General features: G+C 37.1%; 1 protein-coding gene across 2 annotated transcripts in view; it reads left to right on the top strand.

Moving 5' to 3' along the window:
* Positions 1–17744, top strand: part of LOC128738197 (protein max) — a 72688-nt gene that overhangs the window by 27463 nt on the left and 27481 nt on the right. Inside the window, exons 3-4 of one of the 2 annotated variants that reach the window (XM_053833145.1) lie at positions 2425–2538; positions 2598–2721. In XM_053833145.1, the coding sequence (XP_053689120.1) occupies positions 2425–2538; positions 2598–2721 (238 nt within the window). The remainder of the gene's footprint in view (positions 1–2424; positions 2539–2597; positions 2722–17744) is intronic. The other variant, XM_053833154.1, reaches the window with a different exon arrangement.

The raw sequence follows: 17744 nt of genomic DNA, 5'->3' as shown, positions 1-17744 counted from the left end.
TTTCATTATATGTACTTGTAATGGCAAGCTAGTTGTTTACATACGATCAAAAAACAGACCTGTAACATTTTCAGTTTTTGAGATACTCTTTTTTTAAGAAATAAAGATGCGAAAATGTAATGGACTCGCATGGCGTTTTATTTGAGACACACATTTCTTTGTCAAAAACCCCTTTTATTACAAGTAAAAACCAAAACCATGCGTCTCTGTTGTATTCTCGACACTTTATGAAAAGAGTTTCTTTGATCTACACACCATGGAAACATAAAAAGTGAATCTTTTCACTGTTTTTGCGATAATAAAAAAAAGTTTGGGCTTCAGTCCAATATTTTTTCTGAAAAGCTCGTTAAAATACTTTCCATTTGGTACTAACATCGTTTAAATCGGTTCAATGGACCAAAAGTTATGAATTTTTAAAGAAAGAAAAGTGAAAAAATGGCAACTTTTGGGACCACACTGACTCAGAAAAGAGAACCCTAAGTACCAAATGAAAATACCGATCTAAGATTTACTGTAAAGGAATAAGTACACAAAATTTGAATGAAATCGGAGCAATTTTGAATTTCGATACATATGTCTTTTTTCATAATATTGCTGAGTTGACATGCTAATGCCAATGGTTGATATGAATAAAATGAGCCCTATGCGTAAAATTACGCTGAAATAATACATAATTGTAAAAAATGATTAATAATAACAATATTTTTTGTTAATTTAAATTATTTTAGAGCAATTTATTTTTCCCCAAATTTGTCTACTTTCCAAATATATCTACCAAAAATTTTCGGATGGGTAGATAAAATCGGTAAACCACTGTATAAGAAAGGTAAAAAGTGTTGCAATTCGTTAGTTATTCCGCTGACCAAATTATTTAACTCATCGCTAGCAGCAGGAAACTTTCCCAGCTCATGGAAAATCTGACGGCGAACGCCAATTCATAAAAAGGGATCTAAATTGAGAGCTGAAAACTATAGAGGGGTGGCTATATTTTATCCGCGATCCCGAAACTGTTTGAATCGCTTGTTTATAGTAAGTTATACTTAGCTGTAGAGAATTGGATACTGCCAGCTCAACAAGGATTCTTCAAGCGTCGATCAGTGGTTACAAATTTGTGTGAGTTAACCACAATAGTCATAGAATGGATGAAAATGGGTAACCAAGTTGATTGCGTGTATACAGACATGACGAAGGTCTTCGATCTTGTAGGAATTCATGAAGTGTTGAGCGCAGTAGCGCATGCTGTACAGCATGCTGTATACAGTAACGTCAGGGGTTCCGCAAGGTAATCATTTGGGACCACTTCTGTTCATCATGCTAATGAATTTGCTGCTTACCGTAATCAACAACAATGCTTTTATATTAATTTACGCGGACGATGTGAAGCTTTTTTATCCAGTTAGAAAAAGGGAGGATTGCTTAATTCTCCAAAGTGACCTGAAAGTTTTTTGGCAATTCTGTTGTAGATACCAACTACAAATCAATCACGAAAAATGTTCTACAATAACGTTTACCCGTTCTTCGAGCCCAGTTGTATTCGATTATACCTTAGTTGGAAATGTGATAAAGAGGATGAGTAAGGTTAAGGACTTAGGAGTTAACCTAGATACAGGTCTAACTTACAGCAACCTCGTTAATACGCTGGTTTCGGAGTGTCTTGCAGTTTTTGCTGTGGTGAGGAGATTTGCAACAGAACTATAGATGATCCTTACACAATTAAATTCATCTATGTAAGTCTGGTTCGGTCAAAGCTAGAATTTGCAAGCATTGTGTGGAGGCCAATGTACGCTACATACATGAATAAGCTCGAGTTCGTACAGAAAAAAGTTATTAAATTTGCTGTGAGAAATTTGGGATGAAGAGGGCATCTACCAGAATATAGAGACTTGTGCGCCCTCCTAGACATAGACACATTGGAAAGTAAATACCAGTTTACGGACATTGTTTTTTTTCAATCTGCAGAGGGGACGATATGATAGTGATTATTTAAAATCTAGAATAACAGTGAACCTAAGTTCGGTAGTTCTTAGAAGACCTAGGCTCTTTACCTTAGACAATCGACGAGCTAATTATGCCCGTAATGAGCCAGCTTATCGATACATGGTGCTCATGAATAACTTTAGAAATGTAATTAATCTTAATATGTCATTGGACACTCTAAAGCAAAAACTTAGACTGTTTTAGGAGGCCAATTATATTAATTTTAAATTAGATGATGGGCAAGCCCATATATCTGGACAAATAAATAAATAAACGATGAATTGAGAGACGAGCAAAAAATATTTTACAATTTTTCTAAAAATTATGACATGGATTTTCGACTTCTATTTGGAATTTTCCACCGCCATGAAACATTGTTGGCATTGAATATGCACATGTGTGTTTGGTTTAAATTATTGATGTTAGTGATCTGATTTATTTTTCCAGGCAGAAAAAAGAGCTCACCACAATGCATTAGAAAGAAAACGTCGTGATCATATAAAGGACAGCTTTACATCTCTTCGTGACTCCGTGCCATCACTGCATGGCGAAAAGGTAAATGTAGGAAAAGTCGCTACTTAACGTAATCAATTACGACATTAATATTGGATTTTGTATAGGCTAGCCGAGCACAAATTCTGAAAAAGGCAGCAGAATACATTCAATTTATGAGACGTAAAAACAATTCTCACCAGCAGGACATTGATGATCTGAGGAGGCAAAATAGTTTACTTGAAACACAAAGTAAGTATTTAGTTGCAAAACGACTTAAATGCTTTAAGCATAGCATGCCATTTTAGGCCTCGATAGTTTCGGTTAATGTTTAGAAGAATTTTAAAGATACCATCGTCCGGGGATACTTGCAACAGCCGGGTTATTCGAAACACTTCTGTGCATTGCACTTTTGACAGCTCTAACGCATTTGTTTGTTTACATAACCATTTGCAGTCAATGCCGTTTTAAAAATAGGACGTTTACCTATTGTTTAATTGGGTTTAATTCATTATGTCAATGCTTTACTTGTTTTTATACGATTAGTAAGTAATATCTCTTTCAGAGTAGAAAAAATGGGTTGGTACTTGGTAAAGTTGTGTGCAGTTCATTGACATATAGATCATTTTGCGATGACGTCATTTTGCCGTCAAATGACGCCACTTGGTGGTTTGTTTACATGTTTTTTGTCACGTCCAGCAGTTTCGATTTAAAATTTCGTGAAGGATTACTGCATCAGTTGCTTTAAAATGCATGTAAGGCGCTTTCTCTTAAATAAAAACTATAATTTTTGATCATTATCTGCCGGACAAAGATAGAAAACTCAATTCAAACTTTAACACCATGTAAACAAACCACCAAGTGCTGTCAAAAAAGTGTGGTTAGGAGCTCCCGTGTAATGATCTATAATCTTACTAGCTGTAACCCGCGCACGTCGCCTCGCGTCTAATTGAGAGCAAATTGGAGATACGCTATGTAACGCTAACGCTATGTAACTCTATGAGGTGCAACTACGTTACTTTTGCTCGTCTTGAATGCAATCTGGTATGATTGGTTCGTGTCTTTGCTTAATGTGGGCGATTATTACCACGAAAATACACACCCTCGTTTTGCTAGATTACTATGCTACAGGTAAATAACAACTGCATAGCTACCATTTTTCACTATAAATAAGCTCTGTTATTGTAGAACCAGTTCAGTTCATGTTCAGTTAATAAACCACGGACGATATCCTATGCATATGCTTATGCTTATTTTTAGGGTTATTTTGAAATAATGAACATCATTATGGCGCCGATTTTGGAATAGAAAATTAGCTCTGGTAGGTATCTTTACCAACTATGCCAAATGGATTTGTTCGATATAAGGTCAGTTTACAATTGTGAAATTGAACGTGAACTAAAGTTTGAACTGTCACTTTTCCGTGCCGCACTTCATTGTGAAAAGTGAATTACTCATTTCGCGTTCATTGTTCAGTTTACACAAAGAGTAAACGTTTTCAGAATGCCGCGACACATTCGGAAGCGAGTGTCCACTGTGAACAACAGTGACATTTATATTCACCTCGTTTCATGATAATGTTCGCTAACGCATTTACGCTTCTAGTGAAGGGTGGTGAATTTGGTTCCGCTATGGTTTCATCATGAAACTTAATTGCTTCTTCGGAAATTGAATAAATGCCAATATTTCAGAATATGTGCAATGTATACATTTTTTTCCTCATGCAAAATTTAGTACTGCATCATCCTAGTGGGATTCGGATTACATATGTTTATGGACGAGCGAGTAATGCCTTAATGAAAATTTGTTCACGTTCATGTTCACTGAAGGTGTAAAACCACGTCAAAAATTGTCTAATATCGAATTCTCGCGTAACTTTTCAAAAGGTCCTAAGTAACAAATGTTAAAAAATCGAGTTGATAGATGATTATAGTTAATCACATTCCTATAAATATTACACGAAAACATCCATTCAAATTGATATCCTTTGAATTGAGAAAATCAAAGCAAGCAAAACATCCTATGTACAATTTTGATTCATTCTCGTTCCACTGTTACATTGGACATTTGCTTTGGTAACCACGACAACGTCCAAAGTAACAAAACAAATCAAACAACTCTAATCTGTACTTTGGTCGTTATTTGTGTTCAAGTGTATTGCACATCAAGTTCCAAAAATCTAATCTTGAATGCACCGAAGGCAGTTGCTTATACAAAAGGACGCCCATTAGTTCTTCAGCCAGTGTTTATTCTGCATAGAATAAGGAAAAAACAAGTGCTATCTAACCAATTGAACGGTTATTGTGTGAAATATTATAGTGATAATACATCATATAAACTTATACTGACTGACTGACCAATTTTAATATACTTTTCAACTAACGGCATCCTTCTGAGTCCAGGACAAAATTTCCTCATTGATCGTTGCGCTCTCCAAAATGAAAAAACTTGATGATTGAATATGATAGGCAATTGACCCCATTCGTGAAAGAACTCCGGCTGTGAAACAGTAAAGTTCTGCGGTTCTAAAATACCCAGAAAATAAACTATTTAATACTTCAACCAACATAATCATATTTAAAATACTATGCAGGCATACGATTAACGAAATTGGCTTATTTGGAATCTAAATCTTCCTGTTTTTACATACATTTAAAGACACATTCAAGCGTTACGGGACACTACGTCCACTATGCAAATCAGTTCCATTTAAGGGGAAACCGAAAGTGGCTCAAAGATGGCTGGATAAATGGCTACCATACGAAGCATGTATTGTTTTGCGCCTTAAAAATGCATCTGTATTGGCAGAGCACGCTTTCGCCACGTAATCAGTGCTGCCAGCGCTGTTATAATTTCCTAAAACTTGTAATTCAATTTATCGATCTGCTATGTATCAATAAATGCTCAGCAAAACATAATTGCTAATGGAAAATAAATTTAACTGAACATATCGATCATTACGTGTTCATAAAAGCGACCAATGTATAATTTAGAATTAGTTAATAGATATTTGGTTACGCACATATTTCGTTGAACTAGCGATTTCCGAAAAAGCAGCAACACAGTATCAAACTTTCGTCACATCAATGAGCTTTTAAAGAGCTTTCAACTTTCGCCGCATCGATGAGCTTAGAGTGAAGTAAACAAACAAAACGCAAACGCAGGAATCAAAAACGCAATCCGATGCAAGCGGATTAATTAAACATCCTAGTGATCCTACGCATTATTCAGTTGCTGCTGTTAATTTTGATTGAATCGGAATGCCTTGATAAAGAAAACAAACCCTTTTTCGGGATGTTTGTAGTCAGTGCGGTTGGCTGCGAATCAGCTGTTTATGTTTGCAAGCTCCGCTATTTGACATATATTACCAATACTAATGCAATATTCAAATAAACGTTTAGGATTTTAATAAACACATGAGATGTACAGTACAGTGTTTGTCGCACTAACACAATAACGTGAGCCACTTTCGGTTCCGCCTTAAACCAAATCTTTGGCATACACCTGCAAAGTAAAGTCCCTTTTAGTCACCAATTTTACAAGCTATTTACTATAAATTTGGTGAAACAAAAGTTAATTTTACAGTAAAAATGGATGCTAATTGTGTCCCGTAACGCTGAAATGTGTCTAAAGCAATTCAGATTTGGATGATTAAATAAAGAAACTGATAAACGACTGTATTTAAGGAGTTTTCGTTAATAAATAATTTTTATATATTATTTTCCATCTGTATTTCTTTGTTTATTTTCTGTTTAATGGATTTGCAAAGTGTTTTACAACCGGGGGCACTTTTGTTGGCAAAAAATACCCTGTTTTCTAATTTTATTATAACTTTTTTGTTTCAAGCGAAAAAATACGCAGTCTTTAGCAAAAGGATATGTATGTCTTCAAACTTTTATATGCTTTTAAAAGATTCGAGATTGAATGATCCGATCAAAAAACTATGACCAAAATACAAAACCTTTTTCATAACCGGGGTCATTCCCCTACATGTTTTGGATAATGGAAAATGGACGATATTGAAAGATATCGCCAACTGTACAAATCATGATCTGTATAGCTTATGACAAATAGTGGATCTGCGGTCACATGAATTTGATATCACAGCAGTCGACTACAGAGTAACATCTTACCTAGCAGCGAGCAAACGGGTACCAATGTTGCTTACATTGAGAATAGCGCTCAGCACCAGGGCCCGACAACGTAACCTTCAATTGCATAGCGTCATTTAACAATGAAGTAGTGAAGCTTCGATTTCAACAGAAACAGGACCGCTTCAGTTTCAAACTGGCTTCAGTCAGCGTCAGCGAAACGGGCTTCACTTCATCATGACTATCGGTTTCAACTTTTCATTTGTACTTTTCTATCAAATATTCAGAAGAATACTAGCAACTTTAAATGCAAATAAATTGATTTTGAGTAATCTTTCCTACAATGCAACGCATATTAAAGTTAACCTAGGTAATGTCGACCAATCGTGCCTGATTTTCTGCCATCGTCAATTGAAACAACCACCAACTTCAACCGAAGCTTGCTTGAAACGTTCTGTTCAATAAATGAAGCAAGTCACTTCATGTACGAAGCGAAGGTAAGAGAAAGTCAGTTTCATTTATTTGTTTCGACGATGCCGGGCCCTGCTCAGCACACAACTAATAGCTGGCCGGTATTTGTTAAATTTGTTTATGCAGTCATATGAATCAAATCATACTAGTGAATCAAATCTGTTAAACATAAAAATCAGATCTGTTAAGAATGTTAAATTAATCGTCAGAAGATGATAAATGAGTCGCTCAGAAGGAAAGGGGTGTAAGTGACAAAATTGAAAAAATCGAGATAATGATAGGAAACGATACTTTGAGCATGGTTTTATGCATGCTAGAAAATTCGTGTCAAAATTTTACCGTTTAATGACTTTTTTAGAAACATGAAAAAAAGAGCAAAATAAAAGTTGGGTTTCGCTTGGAAGGAAAGGGGTGTGTAAGTGCAAATAACATTTTCAAAAATGTCTTATATCTCCCAAAAATTATAAAATGCTTTTCCAAGATTTCAATAGAAATTAATAAAGTGAAGTTAACAGAACCATAGTGCGCCATTAGTTTTGTATTTTAACCTGACGAATTTTCTAGCTGACTTCTAGCTTAACTTTGGATCCGATTTTCTCGAAATATACTTTTTGTCACTTACACCCCTTTCCTTCTGAGCGACTCAAATTATTTATTGATTACACATAGCGATTTGAACGAAAGTCTTATGTTCTTAGACGTTAGAAGAAATTTTGCCCCGTTCCTGCTCGTATGTATAGCCACTATGTTAAATATCATGATATTGAAATCGTATCATAGAAATATCGCGTTACCGGGACGATGAAATGAGAAAATTCAAAACGACCAATCCAACAATAAGTTAATCAAAGCGACCTATCTAATATGTCCAATGTACATTCCGGTTGAAAAAATGTCCTATGTAACTTTTTGGGCTTATTCAATGTAAATTCTGCATAAAATTACAAGATCTCTTTATTATGACAAAGTACTTTTATGCATACTGACTTTGCCGAGGACAGAATAAAAAAAAATGATTCAGTTTTAAACACTTTCAAATAATATTTCATCAATCTTCGCGCGCGCTTTACTGGCAAAAAGTGTTTTGTTAGATAGGTCCTTTTGAAAAGTTACGCGAGAATTGTCTTATAGCGAGGTTGTTTTATAACAAGGATGTTTTATATCGAGGTACAGGGATACCTCGATATAAGGCAACCTCGTTATAAAACAACTTCGTTATAAGACAATTCGACATAAGACAATTTTTACCTCGATATAAGGCAAATCCCTTTGAGTTGGTAACGATACCAGAGCACATTTTCCATTACAAAAGCGGCGCCATAAATTTGTTCATTATTTCAAAATAATTCTAAAAATGGCTAACAACTAATAGCTCAAATAATAATTAATAGTTCAAAAAACATAAACACACAACACAGAGCAATATTAGTGTCTGCTATTGCCAAATTTTTGTCAAAAAAACATGTTTCGATATAAGACAATTTCGATATAAGACAACTTTTTGAAATTATAAATGGTCTTATATCGAGGTATCCCTGTACCTTGTTTCATCTACAGTCAACATTCGCTAATTGCACTAAGCGCTTAGCCCACTTAGTGAAAGACTTAGTTATTTGGGCTGAGCTGTAGAAACCGAGGGATACATCGATTGTTTTTGTCGAAATCGTCGCTGAAAGGTTTATGAAAATATATAGCTTTAATAAACATAGAGTCGAAGTGAAATTTTTCTTTTTGCTGTTGAAATTTATTTCTAGATTTTTTTAACAAGGAAAAAGTAGAATTTCATACGACAATGTTAACATATATTGGCATTTTTAACTGTTTCGCCGTGATGCTTAAAAATTATTAGATAATGATATGATGCAACTGTGTTCCATTTAATTAATTTTAATATTTTCCATATAAATTATTTTCTGCATTTGAAATAATGTATTCAAGAGCACCACGGAAGAAAAAATACACTGTCAGAAATGACATTTGACTTCGTTTCAGATGGGCTATAGCCTAATTAACAGGAGCCCGATTAAGACGTAGCCCACTTAAAGATAGCCCAACGAACAATAGTTGACTGTACTTTACTATTTCTAAAAACATTTTTTTGAAATTATTCTAAAAAATGCTCTTTTTCACTCAAATGTTTCACGTCAACCAATGTTGCCGCCATATAGAAGTTTTGATTTGAGATTGCTTGATTCTTTTCGGTGAAATGATAACTATGTTTGTTTTATGCGTGACGCGTTTCAGCCTACTGTATTCTTTCGGCCATCTTCGGACGCCTGCGGAAGTGTAGAATTTTATTTATTTTAATTTTAATATTTCACAATTACGCAGGCGTCCGAAGATGGCCGAAAGAATACAGTAGGCTGAAACGCGTCACGCATAAAACAAACATAGTTATCATTTCACCGAAAAGAATCAAGCAATCTCAAATCATAATATTGCGGTGATTTAACGTTCTAACTAAAATATAGAAGTTTTGTTGCGACACCATAAACTATCATTTGAGGGGTGAGCTCCCGGGTTTCATGACATAGTGTAGCGTGAGTGAAAGAATCTCTAAATAAATCGCAAAGTTTAACTAAAACGAACATTTAAATTACATGTTTATCTAATTCTTTTTATGCTTGTTACTTTCTAGTTAAGAAAATGTCGATTCCCGCGAAGGAAAAATGTAAATTCCGCCAATATGTTTGCCCTCTTAATTCATGAATGTGTGCTGCGTTTTTGCTGCTGCTGTTTTCTCTGACGGTAGATTCTCTTTTGCTCTCTGGTTCCTTGTATGAAATGCCAGCTGTGGAAGAATGAAGCAAAATGCTCACAGCTGAATTTGGCTCACATCGCATAGCAACAGAGACATCGCGTTTAATAGCGAGAGAAATTCATATGTGAGTTTTGCGCTTGTGATCAAAGTTGAAATTTCTTGTACTTGAAATCTCATTGAGTTTTTTGTTGCTAAGAGTTTTTCAACACTGTCTAGCATCACTATAGTGGCTAAGGTTTCACCCGTTATTCTGACGTATGATTTTCGTTTCGTTAGAAAACCATGTTTTAGCATTATTTACAACAATTCATTTCGTTTGACTGAATCGTACGACGCCTTAAAGTCTACAAACAGACAATGAGTCTGCAACTCTGCAGTCTACACCCTCGGAACTTGTCTGGTAACTGACGCAGGGTAAACATCTGATACATTGTGGAGCGATCTTCACGAAAACCAGCATGGTGCTTGTCGATGCAGGGCTCTGCTCACGGTCTCAGGCTACAGAACAGGATACGAGGGAGCAGGCTGAATTAAGCAATATAATGCCTCAATAGTTTTTACACTCGAGTTGATGTCCTTTAAAAAAATGAAGCCACTCCTCCGGCATATGTTCTTCCCAGGAATAAAATTGTATGAAAAATAATTGTGGTTGCATGTTTTTGTGTGTTTTGTTTTGAGCTACATTGGATCGAGTGATGTGTTTCGTACGCATCTCGGGGACACTGTCGAGTCCCTTCGAGACGCGACGAGGGTTGAGACAAGGTGACGGTCTATCCTGCATGCTGTTCAACATCGCTTGAGGGGGTGATCCGACGAGCGGGCATCGAAACGAGAGGCACGATTTTTACCAAGAGTAGCCAACTTCTAGGCTTTGCAGATGACTTCGATATCATTGCCAGGAACTTTGCGACGGCGGAGGCAATCTACGCCAGACTGAAAGCGGAGTCTAGGAGAATTGGGCTAAAAATAAATGCGTCGAAGACCAAATACATGAAAGGAAGAGGCTCAAAGGAAACAAATGTGCGCCTTCCACGGACGGTAACCGTTGACGGCGACGAACTAGAAGTGGTAGAAGAGTTCGTGTATTTGGGATCGCTGGTGACCGCGGACAACAACACTAGTAAGGAGATCCAGCGGCGCATCCAAGCGGGAAATCGGGCCTACTTTGCCCTTCGTAAAACGCTACGATCAGGAAGCATACGCCGCCGCACGAAGCTAACAATGTACAAAACCATTATTAGACCAGTAGTTCTTTATGGACTTGAAGCCGTGACGCTGCTTACGGAGGACATACGCGCCCTTGCCGTGTTTGAGCGGAAAGTGCTGCGGACGATATTTGGCGGAGTACAAACTGAAAGCGGAGAGTGGCGGAGGCGTATGAATCACGAGCTACAGGCACTGCTTGGGGAGACTCCCATCGTACATCTAGCGAAAGTTAGCAGGCTACGGTGGGCCGGACACGTCGTAAGGATGCCGGACGACTGTGCGACGAAAATAGTCCTCTTCAACAACCCCACCGGCACCAGGAACAGGGGGGCCCAACGTGTACGATGGCTCGACCAGGTCGAGAGCGATTTGCGACTTCTGAGACGACTAGGAAATTGGCGACGAGTGGCCCAAGACCGAGTTGAATGGAGACGAGTGCTTGAAACAGCACGAGCCACCCCGGCTCTATGCTGCTGAAGAAGAAGAAGATGTTTTTGTCAATTAGTTCTAGTTTTGCAGTTTTGCTTTCGCAAAGTGTATTCAATATTGTCCACACGTTCTAAACATTTCACCACTTGGTCTCTTTAACAGCTCATGCGTTATTTCCTCAATCGTTGTCATTTTATGCACGTATATGTAGTCTATCTGAAACGGCATAGATTTAAAACGTATTCATAGCAATCTTTTTCTAACTTTAATTTGCTTCACTCTTTACCCCAGTCGAATGAACGCCTTGCGTTTAAAAAGTCCTAATAAACTAATAACAACAACAACAATCTTTACCCCAGATGCTCCAGGTTGCTATGATACGCTTTACCATGAAAAATGTAACGAGTCAAAATGGAATGGGGTGATTTTATCTGGGTGGGCTGCTTTTATAGCTGCGGGATGATGACAGTGAGTGTGTTGCGCGATGCCCTGTATGCGCAGTGTATGCTGCTGGGTGCGGGTTTTAGTTTCGGCTGGAGACGAAACATCCTCCCCCGGTTGAAGGATAGATACCTTGTTGATTAGACGACGATATTTGCAGCCTTTGGAGAATACATCGACTGCACGAACAAGTCCATCGTTACTAGGGTAGACTGCTTCCGCTGCGTCCCAATTTTCAGTTCAGGGATAGTTGGTTCCGGTCATGAAGCAGGACGATCATGCCCTCACGAACATTGGGCATCTCTCGTTGATTCTTCTTTCGGGGTTGCAGGGTGTTCAGATATTCTCTGCTCCAAGCAAGCCAAAAATGTTCGCGGAGGAGTTGAGGATGTTGTTCAAATAAACAAATAAACAAATCAAACGGAAAACCTTGACGTCTTCTAAGGAGGGCTCAGCTGGAGCGATGAGTGGTCGTCCGATGAGGTAGTCAGTCGGTGTGATAGCCCGCGGATCCGCCGGGTCATTCGAGACGGCGAATAAAGGACGAGAATTCAAGACGGCCTCTCTTTGAGCCATAACAGTCGAAAGCTCCTCAAATGTCAGCTTCACGTTGCCGACGACACGCTTCAGATGTGTTTTACAGGATTTCACCCCTCCCAGAGACCACCGAGCTCCGGTGCGTCCGGTGGGATGTAATGCCTCTCGATTGCGACAAAAGGACTCGATGGCGTTCACAGCCTACTAATTCTGGTATAGGCTGTTCAATCCATGATTCGCACCTCGGAAGTTGGTGGCGTTGTCCGAATGCAATTCGGTGCTTAAATCGGAGACGACTTACAGGTACACAGCCTTAGTTGCCATGCAGACGAAGACGGCCACGTACGCCTTGATCAGCGTCGTACGACGTGACCCTTGTTTAATCCAGAAGAGGCGTAATCCACACCGGTTATGGCGAACGGGGGCGATGGCATCACTCTCGACGCTGGCACGTTTCCCATTAGTTGATTGGTTGTCGTCGGGTTGGTTCGGAAGCATTTAACGCATCGACGGGTGATGTAACGGATGATGCTCCTTTCGGGAGCCAGTACCTTTGACGAAGAGCATTCAGTAGACCTGTTTGCCCGACGTGAAGCAGTTCGATGTGCATCTGCTGGATGAAACGATATATTACCGGATCCTTATCCGATTATCCGTTCTACTGAAATGGTTTTTATAAACTGTTTGGATTAAATTCATGAGACTTTCTGGACAATAAATACAATTCGCTCTTCTCAAATCCATAAAGTCTTTAAACATTTTGAAAATTGCGGGTACACCGAAGACGAGTCTTGTAATCGTTCTTCGATATACTCTCGAAAAAATTTGTTCATAGTTATCTGGTTCATCTGGACTTATTTTCAATATTATTTGGTTACTGAAACTGTTCAGCGGTTTCTCAGTGCAACTTATGAATTCTGAGTCGTCAGTGTCTGCCGAGTGCACGGTAGCATCATCAGACGACACGTCCTCATTTTCGTTAATATTAAGTTCGTTTCGAACTCGAGAGAGGCCATCGGCAACAATATTTTGTTTGCCTGGCCGATAGCGAATTTCATAATCGAATTCACTAAGGGAAAGACGCCAGTGGACCAATCTGTTATTGGTGTCTTTTAAATTGAGACCATACGTCAAAGGTTTATGGTCCGTGTATAGAACAAATTTCCTTCCGTAGAGATATGGGCGGAAATATTTGCAGGCCCATACTACTGCTAATAACTCCTTTTCGATTGCGGAGTATTTCTCTTCACTTTTGTTCAATGTTCTAGAAGCGAAAGCTATTGGCTTATATAGGCATCTCTTGTTTTGTTCTGATGCTGTGTTTAATAGAACTTGTGAACGAAAGTTGTGTGCCCTCGATGAAAAAGATATCTTCGTACCGAGAAATAAGATTTAATAATTTTTTTCTTTCATCATCATTGAGATGGTCGGTTCTAATTTGTTTTCGCAGAGATTCTTTCATACATGGCTCATCCTCCGGGATTCCTGTTTCAAAGTTGTTTATTTCGTTCTGCATAACTCCGGAATTAATCAAGCGAATGCAACCAAATTTGGCATGTAAAGGATTTTGGAGGCAGAAATTTTTTCTAAGGTAGATTGAGACCCCTACACCCTTCTGCCCTTTAAGAGGGGGGCTCCCATACAAATGAAACAAAAATTTCTGCATAACTCGGGAACTAATCAAGCAAATGAAACCAAATATGGCATGTGAAGTTTTTGGAGGCAGACATTTTTTCTATGGTAGATTGAGACCCCTCTGTCCTTCAAAAGGGGGGGGGGCTCCCATACAAATGAAACAAACATTTCTGTACAACTCGACTGTTAAGCAAATGGAACCGAATGTGGTTTTTGGAGGCAGAATGTTTTTCTATGGTAGTTTGTGACCCTTTCCCCCTCTGTCCTTTAAGAGGGGTGGCTCTCATACAAATTAAACAGAAATTTTGAATAATTCAAAAAGTAATCGAGCTCGAGAAATTTCAGATTCTTCCATAAAACATTAGTTAATAACAATACCACCAAAATCTAGATGATTTAGGGTGAGTGTTGCCGTCCATACGAAAAGATTTGGAACAAAATTGTTAATAATAATGAAAATTATTAAATAAAAGTAAGAAAATGTAATACTTATTTTTAACAAAAATTGAAGAAAAAATACATTGTTGAAATGAAAATATAAGGAAAAAAATGTTGAGATTACTCTAAGTCTATTGTTTCTGCCCAGTTTTCCTGTTTTCAAACAAACTGCACTGATATTTATTGCGATTTTGTCAACATCACTATTTTAAGGGTTGGTAATAAAACTAAAATTGCTTGGCCTTAGAAATTTTTGGTAGAATTTAGAAATGTCTTAGTTTGTCAAAAAAAGCTGTTGGTTACAAGATTACAATTACCTTCAGCATTATGTATCTACCCGCTTTTTAAAATTGCGTAGCAACGCGCGCCGGGTCCTCTAGTAGATAAATAAAAATAAAGTTGCCAACCGTTTGAACTCGCAAATCTCGTCGGTTCAAACTTCTGACGTAGTGAAAGAGCTTTGGGTTAAAATTTCCGGATTAGATAGAACTATTTGCCTTGGCATCGCACAGTGCGTTGAGCCATAGACAAAAATCGTTTTTCACTTTTTTTAATGGGGTATACTAAGTATTTAGAATTGTTTATAGATGCCTTCTGCTATGTAAGCAAGTATTAGTTTGGTTGGGAAAGCGCCACAACTACTATTACAAGCGTTCAAACTGTCAAGTTACAGAGTGGATTTTACTTACAAATTTTACTTTCATTTTTAAAGGTTATTCATCACGCTCGTAAAAGTTTCGTAGGTTATGTAATCAAAATCTTTAAAATGGAGAATAACAATCAAGGTTAGTAGAATAAATTTTGGTTATAGAAGGAATTCATTTTGACCTCACTTCTAAAAAAATAGCAGCTAAAAATAGCTAAACTTTGATTACAGATTTAAAAAATGTTCCACCGACTTCCAAACTAAAATATATACAGAATAATTGTTCAAAGTGGCCTCTACAAGATCGAACAGGTTTTAGCTGCAACTACCTGCAACTCTGCAAGATATTTCAATATTTGTAGATCAACGTCAAGCACTGTTAAACCGTCAGATTTCCGTTGATTCTACTATATTATGTTATTAAAAGAAACCACTGTTTATGAAGGTTTGTGCTATTACTGTTCAAAATTAAACTCAAAGCGATTTTATTTCATACTAGCTGACCCGGCAAACTTCGTACTGCCACCAACTGAAATAAATGACGTAAATTTTGTAAATTTTGGATGTACTCAAAATGCAGGTTAAATTTTGTACGTTTTTTGAGAAATTTATCTTTTAAGGAAATGGTTAATTGACCGGATTTTCATAGAACGTCTGTTTCTTACAACTGTGATAAACCAGTAGTTGGAAATGGCAATATTTCCAAAATCGTAAAATTTATTGTCAAATATACGTTAAAAACATGTGGAAAATGTTAAGTTTTTATAGCGGTAGATTTTTACAATTGCCAGAGGGAACGGTAGAAGTAAGTAATGAAACAAATAGCGAATTTGTTTATTCAATCCGGGTTGGTACTGGATGAATTGTTTGTGTTCATAGTCTATAGGATCTAACAAATTGAGACCAGGCGTGAAGGGAAAAGAGCGGAAGATGAAGTCCCGCTTAAGAAGTTGTGTACCGCAATCTTTCATCCAAGCTGGGGGATTTCATGGATCGAACCAAGTAGTTTTCGGAGCATTACAACTGGATTCGAACTCACTCCTCCTCTCAGGTCATGTGGCTCGCCGGTGGTAATGATCCTTTGAACCACAGAGGTGCTGGCCAAAACAGAGGCTCCAATACCCCCTTATTAAGCGTGCGAGGTATTGCAGACTCTACCATTTGGCAGGTTGAGTTATTTTTAGACACAAAATGTGCCTCTTCCTCCGTCTACTGTAAAAACCACCGACCGAAATGTTAATTTTTCAAGTGCCAGTACCTAACAGTTGTGCCAATTTATTTTTTGTAAAAGTAGACTCGATGATGTTAGATAGCGCCTAATTCCGTCTACTGCAGTGAACTGTCTAATGATATGCAACATATATTCAAAACTTTTTGAGAACAGAACCATTGCACCACCAACTATATTTTCATTGCCATTGTCGTTATTAATTTGACATTTTGCATGTTGTTTTTTACGCAAATTGTTCCTTTATTAAAAAAATAATTTTTTGACACTTTCGAGCACATTTTCTCTATCATAATCAGACCTTTGTTATGATTTCCACCATAATTTTTGAATTTAAATTTGATATTCATATGTATGTATTGAGAATGTAACATTCATTAGATCTTTAATTTTATTTGATTTATCAATCAAACGGTAAGAATTTGTCGAATGAATTACAGTACTGAATTTCAATAACTTATTCTCAAACAATCACCTCTGTTAGTATATTATACCAATCCGATGGGTTTCATTATTCCTGAAAATAGGTATAATCAATGTTATATTGCTAATTTCCTGTCTACTCCTCAAACATACGAAAATGCAAATAAATGTACGCTTTGTCTTAAACCCTTTTTTGTATTCTTTATTACTTTGGTATTTCAAAACTATTTGAAACAGAACCATAATTTTACGATTTATTCTAATGGGCTACATATACTTTTAGTGCTAGGTTATTCCAGCTAATATTCTTTTCAATTATGTACAACTTTTATTTAAATTGTTTAATACCTAAAATATATTCTTCACTTGACGGTCATATAGCTTCATGTCTAATTTATTCAGTCATTGAAACATTTGTAAACATGCATTAGAAACGCATACAACGTAGAAAGTTTCCTGATGTTCTGGTTAGTTTCATTAATTTCATAAATGATATGAAAGAATTAGTTTTAGACTGTTAGGCTCTCTGATAAACTGAACCCACAACGCATTATACAACGTTTGTTATTTTTTAAATTTGCTAGTCCATAAAACTGTTTGAATATATGAATATTGCATATCATATTACGGGCAGCTACAGCAAACGGAATTAGGCGTTATCTAAAGCTATCGAGTTTACTTTTACAGAAAATAAATTTACAGCCAGCTTAACTGTTGGTGCTATAAATTGAAAAATCAACATTTTTCACATGTTTCCAATGAATATTTGGCAATAAGCTTAAGGATTCTGTAAAGATTACCATTTTTACTAATGGTTTAACATAGTTGTAACGAACAGATGTTTTGTGAAAATCCGGCACAGTTGATCATTCAATCAAAGTTACCCTCATCAACATGTTTGCTTGCCCAGCAACGACGCTGCTTCATAGTGAACGCGACGCCAGTTGATTTGCACCGATAATAATCATA

This window comes from Sabethes cyaneus, chromosome 1 (assembly GCF_943734655.1).
Source record: "Sabethes cyaneus chromosome 1, idSabCyanKW18_F2, whole genome shotgun sequence".
Taxonomy (NCBI): Eukaryota; Metazoa; Arthropoda; class Insecta; order Diptera; family Culicidae; genus Sabethes; species Sabethes cyaneus.
Note: the sequence above shows the minus strand (reverse complement) of the source record. Positions and strands in the feature narration are given on the sequence as shown.